General features: G+C 36.2%; 1 protein-coding gene across 2 annotated transcripts in view; it reads right to left on the reverse strand.

Annotated features, from left to right (window-relative positions):
• Positions 1-7458: 7458 nt before the first annotated feature.
• Positions 7459-25875, reverse strand: part of GTF2A1 (general transcription factor IIA subunit 1) — a 49121-nt gene continuing 30704 nt past the window's right edge. For both annotated transcript variants that reach the window (XM_007470466.1, XM_007470467.1), the window contains exons 8-9: positions 20045-20134; positions 7459-11684 (exon numbers count right to left, since the gene is read on the reverse strand). In XM_007470466.1, coding sequence (XP_007470528.1) covers positions 11577-11684; positions 20045-20134 — 198 coding nt within the window. In that variant the 3' untranslated portion in view covers positions 7459-11576. The remainder of the gene's footprint in view (positions 11685-20044; positions 20135-25875) is intronic.

Genomic DNA, 25875 nt, shown 5'->3' on the forward strand with positions numbered 1-25875 from the left:
TTGGACCTGTATCTAACACCAAATGCAAAAATTAACTCAAAATGAATTAAATACCTAAATCTAAGGCCTAAAACTATATAGAAGAAAACATATGGCAAAAGCTTCACAACACTGGATTTGGAAATGATTTCTTGGATATGACACCAAAGGCACAGGCAACAAAAATTTAAAAATAGATAAACTGGACTTCATGAAAATTAAAAAATTTTGTGCATCAAAAAACAATATCAACAGAGTAAAAAGTCAATGCACAGAATAGGAGAAAATATTTGCAAATCACATATAAGAGATTAATATCTAGAATATATAGAGAACTCCTAAAACTCAACAACAGAAAACACAAACCACCCATCTCAGAAATGGGCAAAGGGCTTGAATAGACATTTCTCCAAAGAAGATATACAGATGGCCAATAAGCAATGAAGCTCAACATCACTAATCACTGGGGAAATATGAAATCAAAACTATGAGATACTACTTCACACCCATGAGGATAACTACTATGAAACTAACCTGGGTGGAATTCTTCATTTTCCTGTCTGTACTTGCTCTGCCCAGCTTTTCCAAGCTAACCTACGGCATCCATAGTGTGGAAGATCTGTCAACATTGCAGAAAAGTCAGTGTGCCTTTTTCAAAATGAAGAAGACAGATCCTTGACTTTCTTCATAATAACCAGCACAGCACTTTTATTTACTCACTCATTCACTTAACAAATATGTACTTTTAATGTCTGGCACAGAGTTCAGTCCTGGAAATACGGTTGACATATTCATAGCCCTAATGGAATGTATAGTCCAGCGACCCAATCTTCAGCCCCTAAGGAATGCCATAGAATACTCTTCTTTTGAGGCTTTTAATAAATGCCCACATTCTCATCAATTTGATGGCCTCCAAAGTCTATGCCTAAGAAAACAAAAATGGCCCAGATAACCCCTCAAGTTACCCTTATCCTATGGGATGTGTAAAATTTTCAGATTTTGAGCTTTTTCATATTTTAGAGCTCTCATAAAGAGATGATTACTGAGGAATGGAAATTATGCCTTTAAACCAAGCTTTCTTAAAACAACAAAACAGCCAGCTGTACCCTGTTTCTCTAATTACAATCAGGAGTATTTCACATAAGGAGGTACAAGACTAAGCCCACAGAGACACTCTGGCGGTCCCCAGGTATTCCCTCCCACCCCATAGTCTGCCTTGTTGTAGAATACAATTGACTTTTTTTTTTAACAACTTTATTGGACTATAATTGCTTTACTATGTTGTGTTAGTTTCTGCTGTATAACAAAGTGAATCAGCTATATGTATACGTATATCCACATATCCCCTCCTTCTTGCGTCTCCCTTCCACCCTCCCTATCACACCCCTCTAGGTGGTCACAAAGCACCGAGCTGATCTCCCTATGCTATGCAGCTGCTTCCCACTAGCCATCTATTTTACATTCGGTAGTATATATATGTCAGTGCTACTCTCTCACTTTGTCCCAGCTTACCCTTCCCCCTCCCCATGTCCTCAAGTCCATTCTCTAGGTCTGTATCTTTATTCACCTCCTGCCCCTAGGTTCATTAGAACCATTTTTTTTTTTTTAGATTCCATATACATGTGTTAGCATACGGTATTTGTTTTTCTCTTTCTGACTTACTTCACTCTGTAGATGGACCTAGAGTCTGTCATACAATTGCCTTTTATTTTGAAAAGGCAACAAGGCTTACAGCAGCTTCTCACAGATAAGTCCCAGAGAAAACAGAATGGCCTAGGAGGGTAACTGCTTGACTTCAAATTGAATGGGATATTTTCACAAATCATTTTGCATCTGTTCTTAAAACCAACATGTGACAGGCTGTCACATGGGACCAGAGATTCATTGCCAAAAACACAAGCAGTTAGTACAAATATGTAAAGTAGGCCAGGTGTAAGAAGAGAATTGCCATCCTTTTGTCTCAACTGTACATTAAAAAGTCACCACTGCATACTATTAAAACAAGTTCGAGGAAACTTGGCCATGGGACATCACTGCCTGTAGGCTGCATGCCTCAAGGAATCTACCTAGGTATCAGGAGACCTTCTGGCTATACCTTTTATTAGTTGCACAATGTTGGTTAATTTGCATTACTTTTTTGGGGTTTTAAAGTCCTCAACTGTAGAGTATGAAGATCAAACCAAAAGAACCTTAAGGCCCTTTTGCTAATATAATGAAATATTTTCAGGGAATTCCCTGGCGGTCCAGTGGTTAGGACTCGGTGCTTTCACTGCTGGGGCCCAGGTTTGATCCCTGGTCAAGGAACTAAGATCCTGCAAGCTGTGCCACATGGCCAAAAAAATTCAGACCTAATATGTGCCCTACGCTTTACATACACTATATCTTACAAAAAAGGATGCAAGATAACCATTATAATAATGGTTTTACTATAGATTTTATAGATGAGGGATCTGAGGCTCAGAGAGAGTAGTACACCTGGCACTCAACCCCAGGTCAGCCTGGTTCCAAAGCCTGAGCTGTTTCACCCTATAGTATTTTCCACTGTGTGTCTAGGAGCTATGCTCATAGGCCCCTCTGAGTATAGGGAAATAAGAGTGTCCCAAGGGAAACACAGTCTCAAAACCTAGGCCTAAAACAAGCCAGCAAATCATCAGGGAAAAATGCAGAAAATTGTGTACAGTTAAAAGGCAGGGGGGTGAGAAGAAATAAAGAAAAAGAATGGTAAACAGAAAATACAAAATCAGTATTTATGATAACAGTAAATGGAATAAATTACCTACTAAAATGCTTAGTTACAATAAGTCATGAAGGGGCTTCCCTGGTGGTGCAGTGGTTAAGAATCCGCCTGCCAATGCAGGGGACATGGGTTTGTGCCCTGGTCCGGGAAGATCCCACATGCCATGGAGCAACTAAGCCTGTGCGCCACAACTACTGAAGCCTGCGCTCTAGAGCCCGTGAGCCACAACTACTGAGCCTGCGAGCCACAACTACTGAAGCCTGCGTGCCTAGAGCCCGTGCTCTGCAACAAGAGAAGCCACCGCAATGAGAAGCCCGCGCACCGCAACAAAGAGTAGCCTCCACTCGCCGCAACTAGAGAAAGCCCGCGCACAGCAACGAAGACCCAATAAAGCCAAAAATAAATAAATAAAACAAATAAATGTATTTAAAAAAAAAAAGAAAAGAATCTGCCTGCCAATGCAGGGGACATGGGTTCAAGCCCCAGTCTGGGAAGATCCCACATGCTGCAGAGCAACTAAGCCCATGCACCACAACTACTGAGCCTGTGCTCTAGAGCCCGTGTGCCACAACTACTGAGCCTGTGTGCCATAACTACTGAAGCCCGCGTGCCTAGAGCCCGTGCTCTGCAACAGAGAAGCCACTGCAATGAGAAGCCCATGCACCGCAATGAAGAGTAGTCCCCGGTCGCCGCAACTAGAGAGAGCCCGTGCGCAGCAACAAAGACCCAGTGCAGCCCCAAATAAATAAATAAATAAATTCATTAAAAAAAAAAAAAGAAGTCATGAAGGATGCTGTTTCTTTCCATCTTCTGCTCTGCCTCCTTGTATCATCTTTATCTTAAGCTCAGTTCTCAAGGTCATAGGATGGCTGCTAATGCAATTGGAGCTAATGCCTCCTCATCCAAATCTGACAGGAGAGAGTCTGAGCATTTCAAGCAAGAATCCTGAACCCCTAAATCAATGACCATGGCCAGGAAAGAACACCTTAAGCTAACCAGGACCTCATCTTTATTAAAATACTATCCTCTTTGACTTGTAAACACCAACCTCTCCCCTTTCTTCCTACTTAACTGGACTTGCTTCCTCATTGTCCCTTACTGACTCCCAGGACCAGCTTCCAAGGTATGTGACAAGTGCAGTCACAAAGGGCTCCACAGTCACCATACATTTTGAACAATGGGCCTTGCATTTTCATTTTGTATTAGGTTCTACAAATTATGCAGCCATTCCTGTTAACTAATCCTTTTCCCAATCTGTCTTGGGAGTGCCTTTAGGGTTGGTCCTGGACCCCTCTCTTTTTACATTCTTGCTTAGGTGAATCATTTCTATGGCTTTAAATCCTCTCAATATGATAATAAATACCAATGGTCTTATTCAGCTCAGACATCCCCGCTGAGCTCCATCTGCTTATATCCATCTTGCCTTCTTGATACATCAACCTGAATGTCTAATGGGCACCACAAACTTAATATATCAAATATGGATCTTTTTATTTCTCCCCCAAATATCTGTCCTCTCCCATGCTCACTACACTTGAGCCTCTTAGATAACTTTTGTACCTTGTAGATACCATCTCCCTGTCCTGACTTGAAGCACTTGTGTTTCTTGTTCCCTCTGTCCACCAGAAAGCTGTTACCATTTTGCACTCCCGCAAGCAATGCATCATAAGGTCCATTTATCCACACCCTGACCGCGTGACAGGGTATTTTTTTCTGGTCATTGGGTAGATGGAAAAATGATTTATTATTATTGTCTTATTTTGTATTCCTTCAATTATTAAAAGGGTCAATTAATTGACATTTGCCTTTCTTCTTAGATGAATTGACTTGTTATATATATGTATTTTCCCTAATGGAGAATTTTATTAATTTTTAAGAGTCCATTATATTAAAAATATGAATTGTCTTCATAAAAAATGAGTTAGAGCAAACCTGGGATGAGGAAGGACAAATCAAGAGATGTCAATGTAAGACAAAGCATGGTAGAAGCAAAAGGAATGTTCCTGACAATGGGAATATAAAGATCTAAAGGGAGAATGTTGCAGGCATACAGGAAAACCAGGTGTAAATGCCTTGCTTAGGAACTGAACTTTGTGTTACTAGGTGGGTCCCCCTATGTAGTTGCCACCTGTGCATCCAGACTGTGACTCACTTCCACGTGAACATATATTAAGAAATGGGCTTTAGTGAGACAAATCTACAAAGTCAGGGTCAGCAAGAGAAGAACGAGCAGGGGCCCACATCCTGTCACAGAGAGGCAGGCCAAGGCCAGGGGCTCGGATAGACACAGTTGAGATCCAGTTGAGGGAAGCTGCCCCAGGTTCTCCCTTCATAGGAAAGGCCAAGTGTAACCTTTGTCAGACTAGTTGATGCCAGTCTGGTTTTGGGGTGACTCAGACTAGGTACCAGTGAAAAAAAGAAGGGAATCAGGAAAAACTTGTGGGTTTTGTTTTGAGCACCTGGTAGGCAGTGGAGCTATTTCCTAATATTGGTGAAGACTAGGTTAAATGATACTGAGCTTCAAATCCCAGTGACTGGGAGAACAGTAGTCACTGATACACACAAGGTTTGAGAGTGGGGAAATAGAAATTGGAATGAATTCCATTTCTGTCACATTGTGTTTAAGAAAGCAGGCTATTCCAGAAGTGATCAGGAGGTAACTGGTATCATTTCAACTCAACACCCTTCAGAAAGATGAAGTTTGAAGATAAGATCCAGAACATTCTTGATTCAAGAACACAGAATTCATTGCCAATGTGAAGACCACAATTATAAGTAAGCTTCTAGAACTATCTCCATTGGCAAGCTCAATGCTCTCTATAATTGCTAGTTTTAAGTCCTCTGATCTCACTTTAATCTGCAGAAGCATCAACCCAGACGGTAAATGTGTTTCTATTATAATAGGAAGATACAGAAAACTCAAAGTAACCTAGCCAGTGTAAGATCTTTTCTGTGACCATTATGCCTTACTAAAACATATGGATATACACACATGTGCCAAGGACTGTGCTAAATGCAATGTATGCATCATGTCATTATCTTATCTTCACAACAACTCTATGAGGTAGTAGGTTTGGTAACATGCTGAACCTCACACTGCTGTCAATCCAATCCACACTGGGATTAGAACCCAGACAATCCAACCTCACTGCTTTTAAAGGCAGCAACCATCTTAACTTATCTCTGGCTCAACCAATAATACTGATCATAATTCCTGGCCTATGGGAGATCACCAAAAAGAGTTGAATGAGTGAATTAATACGTGCTCTGTGCTTGATTCCCTTTCAAACTAAGAAAATTTGTATTTCAGAACAGAAACAAAAGTAACCGATTATTTATATGCATCTTCTTCCTTGGCTGGGAAGTAGGAGCATTGACACAAAGGTCATTTGCCTCCAGAAATAGGATTGCCAACAATCCCTAGGAGAGGGGTTCAGGTCAGACTCAGAGTGATGTAATCATAGTTTCAATGTCTTTCAATAACAATAATACTTCATTATCATTTTCTCCATAAATGAAATGAGCAGAATCCACTGATATTTAGGAAAATCATACAATTTTTAAAATGTTGTATAGCTACTACAGTTTTAGCTTTGGGAAAATTCAACCTATTTTAGACATATAGTTCAAGAAATGTTTACTTTAGGGGAAAAAAGGCTTAAAGCCTTCTGGTGTGTTTCATTATTCCTATCCATACCCATCATTCCCTTTTCTTCCCTCAGGCACTTGCTGCTACAGACAGATGCCCTACTGCTTTACTAACTCAGCCTCCCAGGCTTAATTTGCTTGGCTGTATCCAAATCTTTCACTGTCCCTCCTTAAATCAGACCACATTCTCTTTTGCTATTTTTGACCATTTAAAAACATTTTTTCCACTCCACAGGTCATTTTAAATTATATAATTATGAAATTAAGTAAATAACTGGGATATCTGAGTGCTTACCATGTACTACAAAAATCTTTACATGTATTATCTTTAACCCTCAAAACCATATTGTTGTCATTTTACATATGGAGAAACTGAGGCCAAAAAGGTTAAGATCATCAATGTAGGAGCTTGAATTAAACTGCAAAAATACAAGATTTGCTGGCAATAAACAAAATATCTTTATTATGATTGTTTTAATGGCTAAAATTTGCATGTTTCCTAGATAAAGTAGTCCGTAACAGGATTAAAAAATTACAAAAAAGCGAGCTTCTTAATGATTCATTTGAATTAACTATAAATTAAAATACTTGCTAATTATTTAATACCTTCTAAAATAACACAAAATATATTCAATATGTAATACAAGCCTTAATAATCTGATTCTCCTTTTATGCAATTATTTACAAACTCTGAACTAAAAGAAAAACATATGGCTAAATGGTGGAATTAAAGAACAAGTATGTTCTCAAATAATTTTATCCTAAGTAATCTATTCTTTGGAGTAGAAATACTCAATACAGTATGTTAATTATATCAATTTTAGCTACACTTTGTTGGTGCGAATTTAGCCCAATTTAAATCCTGTGTGCCTAGAAATTACAACTATTCTCTTTAAAAGCTACTAAGAATTTATAACACAGTTTAATATTCAGCCTGATATCCCACCCTACTTATTTTAAAGGTACAGAATTTAATGATACCTTCTTTTGATAAATGGAACTAACAATGTAAAGCATTTTCCTTTCTAAACTGTATAGTTTTATTCAGTTATCTATATAACAATGTTATAAACTAGTAAGCAAAGCAAGCAGCATTACTTTTTTTAAATAACATCTTTAATTAAAGTTTTTGCAAAGGTAAAATATTAAACTTAAAATAGGTCTTAGTACATCAAAATACTAAGTTCTCTAATTGTATTCCAAGATGGTCTTTAAAACATAATATCCCATATATCACAGAAGAGCAACCTTGATCTGCAATTGTACAGAATGAATTTTACAAACATAATAAATATATTTACGCCCTTACACATAACAGTATGTACAACAGCAGTTGACAATAGTAGCTCAGAACAGCAAAAGGATTAGCCCCTCCCCCCAATTGTAGCCCTGATACATACTGGATGATTTAAGGAAACGTGAAATAGTAGCTACTAACTCGATGTAGTTCTTCCCTTAAGAGAGAAGAAAAAACAAGTTTATCTTGTTCCTCAAAATAAACAAAAATATCAAGTTTGGTGTGTTCTTCCTTAAACCATAAAAAAATGACAAAAAACAGACTAAGGCAGGCTTAAAAAGGGAATACAAACTTCAGGATAATTTCCATAGCATAATAGATTAAAATGCAAAACTATTTAAAATAAACCCATGAGGAGATATATAAAGTAACTATTTTTTAACCAATGAATTCAAAATCTGAAATAGCTGATTCAGACAGATAGGTGGGAAACAGACATATGAAATAAAATGAAAATGTACAAAGATGGATCAATAAAATATTACATTGCACAAAAGCTCAAAAAAGTTCAAGATGAAATAATCTGAAAATATAGGAATTTTCTCAAGTGGAAGAAAAAGCTAAGTTATAAAGGGGACTCCCAAGAAAATTATGTCTGATTTCCTATACAAGGTGTATTTATCTTCTGAAAAGAATGGTGATGTTATTGCTATAAGATAATCAAAAATCACTCTTAGAAGGAGATAACCCTCTTCATTCCTCCATAAAAGCCAGAAAAAAAGAAAACCAAATCCTTGATTTTCATATAGCAAAAGAAAATCTTTATACAAAAGCTATTATATTTTTATGTTCTTGCTGTCTAAGCCAATCTATTAGAGTATGCTCTTCAAGAACACATTTTAATCACTATACACACTGCTCAAATCTTGATGTATCCCTAAAAGAATAACATCAAGGTGGCTTTGATTTTAAGAGGCAACAATATAAACGTGGTATTATGATGGCATTTAATAGAAAGAAATGTGAACATTTAAAAAAATATAAAAGCCCAATATAAAGATCCCCCTCATATAACAGACATTTTACTCTAGAAACGAATTGCACATTAAAGAGTTGTTTCAGCCAAATGTGGCGCTCCACAGAATTTAAATGTGCTCTCAGCCATTCAAATGGTCTGATTATCCAAACGACCACCAAAAAAGAGTACATACACTGAAAGGCACGCATTTCCACACTTTTATCTAGTACTTTTGCGTAAATTTCCTTAGCACTGCTGATTGTTTTTTAATAAAAGGTGCCATCACCATCTGTGCAAATCTAAACAAATCCTTTTCTGAAACCTTTACTTATTTCATAATACTAAGTCTGAACTATTTTCCCTCTTTGAATAAACATGTTATTTTCATTTCAAAATTCTGAAAGTGGGAATCCTTGCCTTTTCAAAGGAATGACAGAACCTAATGAAATGATTTGTTAAATAAAATGTTAAAAGCATGATTAAGAATTCAAGTACAATAAAAGATAAGCAAGTGGCATTCTTATAGTAAGCCACTATAATAAAACTAAAACATGCTATTTGATTAAAAAGGAACACGATGCAGTAATATATAAGAGCACAATTTGGTATGCAGTGTTGTTTGGACCAGCTTCCAGAATATTCACAGGTAAAAGAAAAGCACTTGCCAAGTATGTCATAATTAATATGCAATATACACAGGTGCAAATATAAATGGCTATTTCCTGCTTCAAAATAACCCTAATGAGTCACTTTAAAGCAGTGGTTGTTCATGTTTGAGTATAAAAACAGGCCAGTATACAATTCTATTATGAATACGAATGTTTTCGTCTACACAGAGAGCCCAAAATATAAGCTGAATATCATACAGTAATCCAGGGTTCAGTAGCATAAGAACTACTAGATAGCGAAAGGGTTTTAATCAACACTGCAGCAATGCTAAACTTTTATAGGTAGTTCAGGTCATTGACTTCTTCACTGGGTAAATATAAACCTACTAGCAACTATACTCAAGGGCAAGCAAACAACAGGACTTCTGTGATTTTACCCCCTCTCCCTTCTCTCCTCCCAGTCTCATTAAAAAAAAAAAAAAAAAAACCTGTGTGTGCTTTGAGCATAGTGGGATAAACAAAAAAACCTCCAGAAAACTAAATTAATAGAGTAAAAATTAAAACCGTATCACCAGTTATGGCATTTAATAAAACCTAACTACTAGCATGCTAGAAACCACATTTATACCAAAGTTCAGAACATAAGTTAAAGGGACCAAGGTGGTATGTGGGGTGGGAAGCAGGCACAAAAAAAAAAAAAAGAAAAAGAAAAAAAATTAGCCTTTTCAAGAAAGTTTAAAGATTTGTGTTAAAAAAGGAAAAACAATATATAATACCTCACAGTTTTTCTTTGCAATGTACTTTAAAGTGTTTCTATGTTACTTCTGGAAACACAAAGGCAAATAAAAGGAAGACAAAAATGGAAGACAAAAAAAAATCAATATACAAGTAAGTTAAACACATGTAAATTTTGTCAAAATAAACCATGAAAAGAATTAGGTGTAAGAACAAAGGTGAATACACAAGTTCCTACAGTTCTCCCAAGCAACTCGTTCACACTGAACATAGCACTGCCACGTTGTTCTTTATAGCCCCTTACAGAATACAGAGCTATGCATTCTTAATATCATATAACGTTTCTATTATTTTTAATATACAAGTCAAATTTCTATGCTTTCTTCCCGATGTGCAAACTGGAGCCTATGTCTATATTATCAATGGCCTGGAAGGGCCACCAAATGAAAGAGAGGTAAATATGTACTTAGTGGCCCACCCTCCTCTAACCCCAAAATTTCTCCCTCAAATTACAAAGTTGCATTTTAAAAGTGTGTTCACTTAGAATCATTTTAAAATTCTTTACTAGTAAACACAAAAAAACTTTTATAATTACTAACTTGTTTAATAAAAATCCAGGTCCTCACCACCTGCCCAATGCTTCAATCAATGCACAGAATGTTATCTAAATGTTTGTTTAGCTTAAAGACTAAACACATATATAAGCATATACTCTTCAGCTCAACAGGAAAAAAAAAAATCTATCTATTCATATGTATATAATTTCAGCTAGATGGTACCTTTGTGCAATAACACTGTATTCCTGAGGAGCCACTGGGGTTTCTTTTTAAGGTGGGGGGGCTAAAAGAAACAAATACAATTTTTCTGTTAGGAAATTGAAGTTATTTTAATTCTGCTCAACTCAGATGAGACCCAAGTCTTTAAACTACATTTAATGAGTCTCAAAACCTAATTAAAATAAATACCCTTCCTGGGTAAATTTTGTCTCCAAACTGTGATCACTATTTACTTCCTTTAACTCTTAAATAGATGTTCCATAAAGCAGGGAAGGAAGAGGTATATATTACTGAAGGAGAACAGCAAGTAAAAATATTTAAGACCTATTATGAGAGTTCTAAATTGTTTCCTTATACAAGTGAATTAAAATTCAACACATATTCTTACCCTTTTGTAAAAAGCTCACACACAATTTTTACCAAATATAACCAGGTACAATAAGCAGTTTCGGTTTAATCTATCAAAAGGGAAGTTTCTTCAGTTCATTCCAACAAGTATCTTCTGACTGAACTCAAGTTGGAGGAAGGAATATAAACCAAGCTTTACATGCTAATTACCAGTGGCAGGTACCTGTACTTAAAATCGACAATTACGGTTTTCTTACACAAAATCCCAACCCTCCCAACAACCCCAGGTGCTACAGTTCCATGGCTTGCCAGTTAGAAGTAGTGTCTGTGTTGTCAAGGTCTCTTTGTTCCAGTAGCTCTGTTTCTACTGCACTTCTCTGACATGCAGAAGTTAAGTTTTGGTTGGTATATGTCCCAAGTTTCAAACTGTCCACTTTAAATTTTTTTTAAGTTTCTTTTGTTTTATTTATAAAAGAAAAGAACCAACTCTTCACCATTCTGCATCTCCAATGGCTTTGGAAAATATATAATCTCTTCCATTAAGATTCATAATGCCATCCTTGAGATGAAATTTCCATTTGTTTTTACTTCTGTGTATCTAAATAAATAAAAAATGTATGAGATAAAATAAAAAGAGGAAACAAACAACCACAGAAAAACCATTCACACATCAAACTTGTATATTACTGCAATTGCAAACTGGTTTCTTTTTTAATTGATATAACTGACATGTAACTAGTAGTTTCAGGTGTACAAAGACCATAAATAGTTACAAATTTTTTTCCTGTGACAAGAACTTTTAAGATCTACTCTCTTTGTAACTTTCAAATATACAATGTTATCAACTGTAGTCACCATGTTGTACTATATCCTCCTGATTACTTATTTTATAACTTAAACTTTGTATCTTTGACCACCTTCACCCATTTCACCTACCTCCAAACCCTCATCTCTGGCAATCATCAGTCTGTTCTCTGTATCTATAAGTTCACTTTTTTTGTTTCAGATTCCACATGAGATCACATGGTATTTGTCTTTCTCTGTCTGATATTTCACTTAGCATAATGCAAAGCCCATCCATTTGTCATAAATGGCAAGACTGCCTTCTTCTTAAAGGCTGAATAATATTCAACTGTACATATACATACACCACAGCTTCTTTATCCATTCATCCACTGATGGACACCCAGATTGCTTCCATTCTTGGCTGCTGTAAATAATGCTATAATGAAAGGGGGAATGCACACATCTTTCAGAGTCAGTGTTTCTGTTTCCTTTTAATAAATATTCAGAAGTAGAGTTGCTAGACTGTATGGTAGTTCTATTTTTAATTTTTTTTTTTTTGCAGTACACGGGCCTCTCACTGTTTGTGGCCTTTCCCGTTGCAGAGCACAGGCTCCGGACGTGCAGGCTCAGCGGCCATGGCTCACGGGCCTAGCCGCTCCACGGCATGTGGGATCTTCCCGGACCGGGACACGAACCCGTGTCCTCTTGCATAGGCAGGCAGAGTTTCAACCAGTGCGCCACCAGGGAAGCCCTCTATTTTTAATTTTTAAAGGAAGGTTTACACTGTTTTCCATAGCAGCTATCCCAGTTTACATTCCCACCAATGGTACCACAGGGTTCCCTTTTCTCCACATCCTTTTTAATTCTTGTCTTTTTGATAACAGCCATTTTAACAGGTGTGAGGTGATATACCTCATTGTGGTTGACTTGCACTTCCCTGATGATTAGTGATGTTGAGCATCTTTTCATGTATCTGTTTGCCATTTGTATGTCTTCTTTGGAAAAATGTCTATTCAGGTCCTCTGCCCATTTTTAAACTGGGTTGTTTGTTTTGATGTTGAATTGTGTGAGTTCTTTGTATATTTTGGGTATCAACCCATTGTCAGATATATCCTTTGCAAATATCTTCTCCAATTCAGCAAGTGGCCTTTGTGTTTTGTTGATGGTTTCTTCCGATGTGCAAGAGCTTTTTCGTTTGATGTAGTCCCACTTGTTTATTTTTGCTTTTGTTGTCTTTGCTTTCTTGTCAAATCAAAAAATCACCAATAAGACCAATGCCAAGGAGCTTATCATCTCTGTTTTCTTTCTTCTATGGTTTCGGGTCTTACATTCAAGTCTTTCATCCATTTTGCACTGATTATTTTGCATGATAAAAGGTAGTAGTCCAGTTTCATTCTTTTCCATGTGGCTTCCAGTTTTCCCCACACCATTTACTGAAGGGACTGTCCTTTCCCCACTTTATACTCTTTGCTCTTCTGTCATAAATTAATTGACCACACAGGAATGGGTTTATTTCTGGGCTCTCTTTACTGTTCTATTGATCTGTGTGTCTGTTTCTATGCCAATACCATACTGTTTTGATTACTACAGTTTTGTAATACAGCTTGAAATCAAGAAGCATGATGCCTTTGTTCTTTCTCTAGATTGCTATGGCTCTTCAGGGTCTTTTGTGGTTTGATACAAATTTTAGGACTGTTTGATCTCTTTCTGTGAAAAATGCCATTGAAATGTTCATAGAGACTGCACTGAATCTATAGATTGTTTTGGATATTATGGACAATTTAACAATATTAAGTCTTCCAATCCATGAGCAAGTAATATATTTCCATTTACTTGTGTATTTTTCAATCTCTTTCATCAACGTCTTAACAGCTTTCAGTGTACAGGTCTGTATTTATCCCTAGATATTTTTTTATTTTTGATGCAGTTGTAAATGGGATTGTTTTCTTAATTTCTCTTTCTGATAGTTCATTATTAGTGTACAGAAACTCAACAGATTTTTGTATCCTGAAATTGACTGAATTCATTTATTAGTTCTAACAGTTTTTTGGTGGAGTCTTTAGCATTTTCTATGTAATATCATGTCACCTGCAAATAGTGACCGTTTCCCTTCTTCCTTTCTGATTTGGATGTCTTTTATTTCTTTTTCTTGCCTAACTGCTCTGACTAGGACTTCCCATATCATGTTGAGGAAAAATGGTAGGAGTGAGCATGCTTGTCTTACTCCTAATCTTAGAGGAAAAGCTCTCAGCCTTTCATTGATGAGTATGTTACCTGTGGGATTTTCATATATGTCCTTTATTAATTGAGGTACATTCCCTCTATACCAACTTAATGTTCAGACTTTTTATGTTGAATTTTGTCAAATGCTTTTTCAGCATCTATTGAGATGATCACATGACTTTTATCCTTCATTTTGTTAACATGGTGTATCACACTGACTGATTTGTAGATGTTGAACCTTCCTTGCATCCCTGGAATAAATCCCACTTGATCATGGTATATGATCTTTTCAATAAATTGCAAATTCAGTTTGTAAATATTCTGTTGAGGATTTCTGCATCTATGTTCATCAAGATGATACTGGCCTGTAATTTTCTTTTCTTGTGGCATCCTTGTCTGGTTTTGGTATCAGGGTAATGCTGGTCTTGTAAAATGAGTTTAGAAGAGTTTCCTCCTCTTCTATTTTTTAGAAGAGTTTGAGGATTGGTATTAATTCATTAATCGGTATTAATGTTTGGTAGAGGGTACCCATGAAGTCATCTGGTCCTAGACTTTTGTTTATTGGCAAGTTTTTGATTATTGATTCAATCTCCTTACTAGTAATCAGTATGTTCAGATTTTCAATTTCTTCATGATTCAGTCTTAGAAGGTTGTGTGCTTCTAGGAATTTATCCATTTCTTCTAGATTGTCCAATTTGTAAATGTATAATTATTCATAGTAGTCTCTTATGATCCTTTATATTTCTGTTATCAGCTGTAACATCTATTTCTGATTTTATTTATTTGAGTCCTCTCTCTCTTGGTGAGTCTAACTAAAACGTCTGTCAATTTTGTTTATCTCTTCAAATAACCAGATTTTAGTTTCATTGATCTTTTCTATTGTCTTTTTAGTCTCTATTCATTTATTCCCACTCTGATCTTTGTATTTCCTTCCTTCTACTAACTTTGGGCTTCTTCTTGTTCCTTTAGGTGTAAAGTTGGATTGTTTGAGATTTTTCCTTATTTCTTGATGTAGGCATTTCTCTCTATGTACTTCTTTCTTACAACTGCTTTTGCTGCATTCTACAAGTTTTGGTATGTTATATTTCCATTTTCATTTGTCTCAAGGTATTTTTCTAGTTCTCTTTTGATTTCTTCTTTGACCCATTGGTTGTTCAGTAGCATATTGTTTAATCTCCATCTAACTGATTTCTAGTTTAATACCACTGTGGTCAAATTGTTTTTTAATAGTTTAATTTGACAACCTCTCTTAAAAAAAAATTCACTAGGTACGTTTTTCAAAAATAAATTTATCTATAATTAGTAATACTTATTTTATAGCTCTCAGTACTTGTGTTCATTAACGTAGTTAATAATATTTCTCTGAAAAATATCTTACCTCTACCAGGTATGTGTATACATGTCATTTCATAGGAAATTTTATACTGGCAAATATTTCAAACAGCAATACCCTTTGTTCTCCCTGATGCTTCTAGACCATTTTTTTTGTCTTTTCTCTGTAACTCCTTTTATGTCTATGCCATTGATTTGACCTTAGGCTTTTCTTCATTCCTCTTATCTACTGACCACCAGGACACTATCTTTTCAATATTGGTATCATGTTTACAACTACTCTCTTCTTCTTCCTCACATACAGGAACAACTTCCATATTGCTGACCTTTTTAATACCGTGGCCCCACTGTATTAGAATTCACACTAATATTAGTATTTCTCTAATTATTACTTTCTCTCTAATTCTATTTTAGTTGTCTTCAGGACACCTGGCAACTGTTTTCTAAAAGGCCATCAATAATCTTTAGTTACCATGTCAACAGCCTCTTGTCATATGATTTATTACAATATCCCTTAGCTGATTTCGAGGACTTCACTCTCTCTTCCTTCCTTCCAATCATCTTTTAAGTATCACTGCCACTTCAGGCTTTCATTTTCAAAAGAGAAAATTATAGCCTGGAGAGGTTCCATGGTATGACCAAGGGCATATCACAGTTAAGTGACAAAGATGATTCTCTTGCCCCAGTCCAAGATGCTTTCTACTTATCAGGCTGTTTTATATAATACTGCAGAAATTCTCACTATATACAGGTATTTTCTTATCCCACTGCTAAAATTCCATGGTCTAACATCCCTGTGCAGACAGTCTCCATGACACATTCTTAGCAAATCACTGTTCGCTGTCTGCTTGAGTATGATTAAAAGTGGGGGGTAAAGAACTGCAAATTAAGTTATCCCTTCCTGGGATAGCTCTCTTATAACTCATACTTTACCCCTTACTAAAACTGCTTACTCCAAACTTCTACTTATTGATCGTAGTTCTGCCTTTTGGGAGTTAATTTAAAAAACAATCAAATACTTTGTATATTTGAAAATCACTCCCATACCTTTCCTCTAGATCACTAACTTAAGCTATATATAAATTTAACATGTGTCAATTTTTTCTCACTTATTAAAACAAAATAGAGTACAATAAAGTGAAACAGTATTCAGGACAGAGACTCCAGCATTAAGTGGTCTTATAACTCTGGTCTAATTACATTATGTAGATTATTACACCTAACATCTTAGGATGGATGATTTGAATGTCTAACAGATACAACACTTAACATGTCCAAAACCAGCCACTCTCCTTTCCCAAACTTGCTCCATCTGCAGCCTTTCCCATCCAAGTTGATGGTATCTCCATGCTTCTGTCTGATTCCTCATCAAAAAAAATTCCTGGACTTATTCTTGATCCCTCCTTTGCTACTGCACATACAAGAGTCAGGAAATCCTGCTGACTCTTCCTTCAAAACATCCAAGATCCAGCTGCTTCTCACCACTTCCAGTACTATCATCCTAGCCTCAGTCACCATTATCACTCACTTGGATTATGACAATATCCCTCTATTAATCTCCTCATTTCAACCTTTGCTTCTTCTCTGCTCTCAACAAAGAAAGCTAAGTAATCTTTTTAAGATTAAAATGTAAGTGATATCACTTTTGTCTATTTGAAACCTTCCAATAGCTTCCCAATTCACTCAGAGTAAGAGCCCATGTCCTCCTACACCATCTGCCTTCACCTAGCTCTGACTTAATCTACTACTATACTACTCCCCCAAGTCCAGTTACACTGGCCTCCTTTTTGCTCCTCACACACAACAGGCAGGTTATGCCACTGAATAATGACAGGGCTAACTTTCTTCAAGTCTTTGTTCCTGTTCCGTTTTCCCACTCTAATAATTTCCCATACCAATTATCAGCTTCTAGCATAGCATATTAATTACAGTTGACCCTTGAACAGTATGGGTTTGGAAGTGCAGAGATCCACTTATACATAGGTATTTTTCAATGGTAAATATTACAGAATTAAGTGGTCTGTGGTTGGATGGCTACATGCATGTGGAGGAAGCACAGATACAGAGGACTGCCTATATGTTACATGCTGATTAACCCCAGCATTGTACAAGAGTCAACCGTAATTTATTTGTTGTTTGCTATGTTTTAACATCTGTCTCCCTCAACTAGAGTAAGCTTCTCAATAGCAGAGATTGTTTTGTTTTTTCACTGGTGTATCTCAAGTTCCTAGAATAGTACCCTGGGACATCATAGACACTCTGTAAGTATTTTTTGAATAAAAAGATATCTGTCTCCTCTTTTCTTTGACTTCCTGTAGAGAAAGTATTAACTATCCTAAAAATGGATATACAAATTTATTTCCAGTACAAACCAAGTGACTACAACCTGAAAGACATGGAATTAAATTAACAAGTGATATATATATAAAATAAATAAATGAGCAAACAAACAAGTGCTGAGTAGCCAGGAAAAAGGAATTCCACAGACAAGTAAACAAACTGACTGCATCCTGCTACAAGACAACTTGCAAAAAGCAAATGTAGAAGTTTCATGAATCAAATAATAGTCCATATACTAAGCACTGAAGTCATATTGAGTAATAAGTAGTAAGTATTTTTACTTGAAAAAAATCACAAAATACAACTTAACAATTCATTGGCCTTAAATTAAGCCCTCCTGAAGGAGTGTCCCGAGTGCCAGGAAAAAAGGCCTCTGAAATTTCCTAATGACAAACATATTAAATAAAATTACCTACAAATAAGGCTGAAGACTCAATACCTGATGCCATCAGTCCCTATCCACCCATACTTATGGGAGAACCCTGCGTCATTATTAACTTTAAGGTTCTCATTTGATTAGCAATACAATAACTCTATGATTGCTTCTAAAATTGACTCATTGTTGAAATTCTAAAGTTTAGTCTTCAAAAATAAACTCCTAAAGTTCAAGTTGCCTCAAACCACACCCACACCCATTTCAGAACACACCATTCTTTACTGTTGGCTAAAACATCAAGACTCAACCCTCCAGTCTCCAGAACTCATTTGATTATAAAAATTAGATCTCTGCAAACTTTATAACTGTTTATCATTCAACACACTATTTAAAGCTATTTTTTAATTTCTTAGTTTAAAACATTCAAATATTATCTCTTGGAGCAAAACAAACCAATTTTAACATTTAAAATATTAAGTGTACAAAGGAGAATACAACTAGTCACTTATAATATGAAAATACTTAGAAGCATATTCTTAAGTCAAGCTAAGGTAAAGGTCCTCTCTTGACTGATAAATCTGACATCTTGCTATCATGAAACTGTGCCCTGGATAATTTGGCTGCCAAGAGGTTCCCTTGAGTCTTCCTGGAAATAAAGATTTACTGGTATCTCCCATTGTTTTAACTTCAATACACTTCCTCTATGTGCACGTAACGAGAAATTACTTTTATTATAATGTGCTTGGTGTAGGGTATTAAAAGTGCTTACTTAGCAGTCATAATGTACAAAAGTGGATGCCCTGATAACTCTGAATCAATGACCTCACTAATTTAATTCTATAATTTCACTGGTATTCAACTCTCTTGACTTTACCTTTTCATTAGGAAATAAGATTTATTTTCTTAACATTTTCCCTATAGATCTGTTTGCAGTAAACATGGCTATTTATAATATTCATTTCTATAAAAGCAACACAAATTTAAGATTTTCATCATTTGTAAAGGAGGGCATGCAGGGCACAAATCTTGTATAATAATGACTTCAGCTCCAGTACCTGACACATTTAGGCACTTAATAAATATACATTTACTGAATGAGTAGTGCTTATAAACAAAACCCAACTACTTCTGTTAGAGTTTTCAGCACATTTTAAAGACCTCTGCTAAAATTATAAAAATGCAATATAATTTGTGGATTTACTATAAATTTAATGATTATAACCAGAAAAAAAATTTATTCCAAATTAAATGTTTCAGCAAATAACCAAAATTTTAACAATGCCAATAACTATAACAAAAATACTTGGAAAGTAGCATCCTTTTTAAGAATTAAGAAATCAAGGAATCAATAACTAATTCTCATAGAACCTAGTTTAAAAATTTTTTACTGCTACCAAAATACAGCAAAGCTAAATAATTTAAAACAATTTTCAGTAAAAATGTATCTTTTGTTAGTTATCAGTCTTGTTTTTTGCCATTGTTCTTTTCTCCTTAGCAATAAAAAAAAGGTTACAGAAATTTAATTAAAACCTTTTAGTTTTGAGGTAGTTGAAGTCAGAGGGAGAACAGGGTTATCCCACTGAGTTACTATTCATGTTAAAGGCAACCACAAAGTAGCTTTACTTTGTTAACAGGGTGGGAGACACAGTCTTAAGTGAAAACAGCATACTTCCCATGAGTTCTTTCATAACTTTTTTTTCAACTGTAAAGTTATACAAATTAATTTCTCATTCTATTAAAATAATCTAACTAAACTATAACATTGTTTTCATTCACACTGTTTATACTGAATATAAGAGGCATCAATCAGCTGACCAAATGCTCGAACAAGGCAGACAGGATGGTTTAGGGAAGAAATTACAACAGAAAAAATGTCAGTAACCTGATCATAAAACCCTTACCTTATCATATTGGCATACAACAACATTTTCTGTATCAAAGAGTTCCTGTCCTTCCTCATCACTCACATCATCTTCACTATTGAGGGGTTCCTAAAAATGAAAAAGGGAGAATTCATTTACTTATACTTCATGTATTACTAGAAAAAGACCCTTCTAATATTCAGAGAAAAGAAACACAAAGACCTTGATTGTTCTTTGAGAACCAAGGGCCAGACAGATGCATATATACCATGAACATATTGTTAACTGGCTGTGTTAAGACTCTACCAATGTCACTGAAATTCCAGCAAGAAATTAAATACAATAATTAAAATAGTTAAGCTATATAATTTATAAGCCTGAAAAGATGTTTAACTTTACTTCCTCTATTCTTTCCTAATAGTATGAAAAGATGATTCTCTTCAGTAACTGTTTTAAGATGCCTAGAAGTGGACCTAACAAAATATGAAGGTTTAATGAGATAATGGTAGTATGTACCACCAGAAGCAGCAGTGTAAAAGGGAAAACAATGGTGAAACTGGCATAGGAAAACAGGGTTACAAAACAGCTTGGCAGCCTGGATAGTCTTTACATTAAGGACTAGGACTAGGAATACAAATTAGTATTAGTGGAGGCTTAGAGCATAGTTAAGGCAATCATATTTAAAAAGAAGGGAGAGGACCTTGGTCTCAGTATCAAAGAGAATTAAAGGCCAAGATCTAACTAGAGCATAAAATGACCAACTAAGTTAACCTTGACCTCAGTCATGGCAGAAAATAAAACATATAACTCTGATTTCTAATTAATAAAGAAAGAGAAGCTAGGACAAAATGAAGGTGGAAAGAAAAATAATCAAGATGATATTAAGTCTAGGCCTATACCTACTCACACACATGTATATGTATATATATTCTTTAATTTAAAATAGGTATCACCAATGTAAATGTAAAAAGAAAATTTACTGAGGTAAAATTCACCATTTAAACCATTCTAAGGTGTACAATTTGCACTTAGTACATTCATAATGTGTGCAATTACGACCACTATTGCCATTTCTAAGCAATATTATACAGCTTAGGCAACAAGGCAAGAAAAACTATTTTTTCACTTTTGATTTGACTGCCTACAGAAAAAGCATGAAAGAATCAAAAGAGGCCACCTGGTAAATAAAGATGACGGTTGCCCCCAGCACCCCCACCTGAAAACCCCATTTCCCTTGATCAACCCGCCGTGTCCAGGGAAGGAGCCGGGAAGCACAGCGAGGTTGCCTTAAGTACACGTGGGAAATCAAGAACTACGATATTTTTCTCTGTTCAAACAGCTTTTTAAAATTTGCTATGGTGTTTATAACAAAAAAGAAAATTGAAAAAAAATAAGTGGAGTAGCAGAAGCCTTTTGCTACTCATCATTAATCAAGGAAATAAAAATTAAAACCAAAATGAAACAAAAGTTTCTACCTACCAGACGCAAAAATTAAGCAGCCTGACAATGTCAAGTATTGGTGAAGATGTATAGACATATGCACCATTATACACACTGACTGCCAGAAGTGTAATTAGTACAACTATGTGGCATTTTATCATAAGTTGAAGACAGGCATGCCTTATGATTCAGCAATTCAAGGTTTAGGTACAACACTTAGAGAAACTCTTACATGTGTCCCCAGAAGACACATACCAAAATATTTTATAACTGTAACAGTTAACAAGTAGAAACAACCCTAATGTCCAACATATCACAAAAATGGATAAATTTTTATCATTTAACAGTGAAAATAATTATAGGTATATGCAACAACTTAGATGAACCTCAGGAATACCATGTCGGCAAAAAGAATCAACTTGCAAAAGAATACACAATTATTTCACTTTATTATAAACAGACATGTAAAACAAAACAATATGCTCCTTAGGAATACAAATACATATGGTAAAATATAAAGGTAAGTTAGCGATAAACACAAAATTCATGAGCAAGGTTACTCTGATGGCAGAAGGAAGAGGACGGGGATTGGAGACGGGCACCCAGGGGACTTTATTTAGGCAGAGGGATTTTTTTTTTAACTAGATGTGGACATTGGGTTGTTTATATCATAAAATATTTTTATTTGTTTCATCTATTCAATATTTAATAAAACAGTATTCTTTAAAAAAACATTACTTAGATCAGCAGTTCCCAACCTTTTTGGCATCAGGGACCAGTTTCATGAAGACAATTTTATCATGGATAAAAAGTTGGCAGGGGAGGGGCTTCCCTGGTGGTACAGTGGTTAAGAATCTGCCTGCCAATGCAGGGGACACGGGTTCGATCCCTGGTCTGGGAAGCTCCCACATGCCGCGGAGCAACTAAGCCCGTGCGCCACAACTACTGAAGCCCACGTGCCGTGCTCCACAATAAGAGAAGCTGCTGCAATGAGCAGCCCGCGCACCGCAATGAGGACCCAGCACAGCCAAAAAAAAAAAAAAATTGGCGGGGGATAGTTCAGGCAGTAATGGAAGCGATGGGGAAAGGCAGAGGAAGCTTCGCATGCTCACCTGCTGCTCACCTCCTGCTGTACGGCCCAGTTCCTAACAGGCCACAGACCAGTACCAGTCCACGGACCAGGGGGGTGGGGACCCCTGACTTAGATAATTTAGAAGAAGTTTGTGCTAAGATAAACCAGAAGATTACATCTTAAGTTGTAGAAGGCAATTAACAGTGAAAACTGTGGTAAGACAAACACCATCTTGAATACAAGTAACTAAGCTGGAATACTGAGGAAAACAAACATATAATCACATGCTTCTAAAAATACACAACAAAAAATCAATAAGAATGGATGGTTTGATCAGGAAACTTGCACAAGCTTCTTAGATACCCTCATCCACCAGAGGGCAAACAGCAGAAGCAAGAACTACAATCCTGCAGCCTGTGGAACAAAAACCACATTCACAGGAAGACAGACAAGATGAAAAGGCTATGTACCAGATGCAGGAACAAGATAAAACTCCAGAAAAACAACTAAATGAAGTGGAGGTAGGCAACCTTCCAGAAAAAGAATTCAGAATAATGATAGTGAAGATGATACAGGACCTCAGAGAAAGAATGGAGGCAAAGGTCGAGAAGATGCAAGAAATGTTTAACAAAGATCTAGAAAAATTAAAGAACAAACAGAGATGAACAACACAATAACTGAAATGAAAAATACACAACAAGGAAGCAACGGCAGAATAAGTGAGGCAGAAGAATGGATAAGTGACCTGGAAGAATGGTGGAATTCACTGCTGCGGAAGAGAATGAAGAAAAAAAGAATGAAAAGTAATGAAGATAGCCTAAGAGACCTCTGGGAAAACATTAAACGCAACAACATTCGCATTATAGGGGTCCCAGAAGAAGAGAGAAAGGACCCGAGAAAATATTTGAAGAGATTATAGTCGAAAACTTCCCTAACATGGGAAAAGAAATAGCAACCCAAGTCCACAAAGCGCAGAGAGTCCCATACAGGATAAACACAAGGAGAAACAAACCGAGACACACAGTAATCAAACTGGCAAAAATTAAAGACAAAGAAAATTACTGAAAGAAGCAAGGGAAAAATGACAAATAACATAAAAGGGAACTCCCATAAGGTTAACAGCTATTTTCCAAGCAGAAACTCTACAAGCCAGAAGGGAGTGTAATGATATACTTAGATGAAAGGGAAGAACCTACAACCAAGATTACTCTACCCAGCAAGGATCTCACTCAGATTCGATGGAGAATTCAAAAGCTTTAGAGACAAGCAAAAGTTCAGAGAATTTAGCACCACCAAACCAGCTCTACAACAAATGCTAAAGGAATTTCTCTAAGTGGGAAACACAAGAGAAGAAAAGGACCTACAAAAACAAACACAAAACAATTAAGAAAATGGTAATAGGAACAAACATATCAATAATTACCTTAAATGTGAATGGATTAAATGCTCCAACCAAAAGACACAGGCTTGCTGAATGAATACAAAAACAAGACCCATATATATGCTGTTCACAAGAGATCCACTTCAGACCTAGGGACACATTCAGACTGAAGGTGAGGGGATGGAAAAAGACATTCCATGCAAATGGCAATCAAAAGAAAGCTGGAGTAGCAATACTCATATCAGATAAAATAGACTTTTAAAATAAAGAATGTTACAAGAGACAAGGAAGGACACTACATAATGATCAAGGGGTCAACCCAAGAAGAAGATATAACAATTATAAATATATATGCACTCAACATAGGAGCACCCCAATACACAAGGCAACTGCTAACAGCTATAAAAGAGGAAATCGACAGCAACACCATAATAGTGGAGGACTTTTAACACCTCACTTACACCAATGGACAGATCATCCAAACAGAAAATTAATAAGTAAACACAAGCTTTAAATGACACAATAGACCAGATAGATTTAATTGATATTTATAGGACATTCCATCCAAAAACAGCAGATTACACTTTCTTCTCAAGTGCACATGGAACATTCTCCAGGATAGATCACATCTTGGGTCACAAATTAAGCCTCAGTAAATTTAAGAAAACTGAAATCATATCAAGCATCTTTTCTGACCACAATGCTATGAGAGTAGAAATCAATTACAGGGGAAAAAAACGTAAAAACCACAAACACATGGAGGCTAAACAATATGTTACTAAATAACCAAGAGATCACTGAAGAAATCAAAGAGGAAATCAAAAAATACCTAGAGACAGGGGCTTCCCTGGTGGCGCAGTGGTTGAGAGTCCGCTTGCCGATGCAGGGGACATGGGTTCATGCCCCGGTCTGGGAAGATCCCACATGCCGTGGAGTGGCTGGGCCCATGAGCCATGGCCTCTGAGCCTGCGCATCCAGAGCCTGTGCTCCGCAATGGGAGAGGCCCCAACAGTGAGAGGCCCGCATACCGCAAAAAAAAAAAAAAAATCTAGAGACAAACGATAATGAAAACATGACGATCCAAAACCTATGGGATGCAGCAAAAGCAGTTCTAAGAGGGAAGTTTATAGTTATACACGCCTACCTCAAGAAACAAGAAAAATCTCAAACAATCTAAACTTACACCTAAAGGAACTAGAGGAAGAAGAACAAAGAAAACCCAAAGATAGCAGAAGGAAAAAAATCATAAAGATCAGAGCAGAAATAAATGAAATAGAAACAAAGAAAACAATAGCAAAGATCAGTTAAAGTAAAAGCTGGTTCTTTGAATAGATAAAATTGATAAACCATTAGCCAGACCCATCAAGAAAAAGAGGGAGAAGACTCAAATCAATAAAATTAGAAATGAAAAAGGAGAAGCTACAACAGTCACTGCAGAAATACAAAGCACCCTAAGAGACTACTACAAGCAACTCTATGCCAATAAAATGGACAACCTGGAAGAAATGGACAAATTCTTAGAAAGGTATAACCTTCCAAGACTGAAGCAGGAATAGAAAATATGAACAGACCAATCACAATTAATGAAATTGAAACTGTGATTAAAAATCTTCCAACAAACAAAAGCCCAGGACCAGATGGCTTCACAGGTGAATTCTATCAAATATTTAGAGAAGCGCCAACATCCATCCTTCTCAAATTCTTCCAAAACATTGCAGAGGAAGGAAGACCTCCAAATTCATTTGATGAGGGCACCATCACCCTGATACCAAAACCAGACAAAAATACTACAAAAAAAGAAAATTACAGACCAATATCACCAATGAATATACATGCAAAAATCCTCAACAGAACACTAGCAAACAGAATCCAACAACACATTAAAAGGATCATACACCATGATCAAGTGGGATTTATCCCAGGGATGCAAGGATTCTTCAATATACGCAAATCAATCAATGTGATACACCATGTTAA

The sequence above is a fragment of the Lipotes vexillifer genome, unplaced genomic scaffold (genome assembly GCF_000442215.2).
Source record: "Lipotes vexillifer unplaced genomic scaffold, Lipotes_vexillifer_v1.1 scaffold841, whole genome shotgun sequence".
In the NCBI taxonomy this organism is placed as follows: domain Eukaryota; kingdom Metazoa; phylum Chordata; class Mammalia; order Artiodactyla; family Lipotidae; genus Lipotes; species Lipotes vexillifer.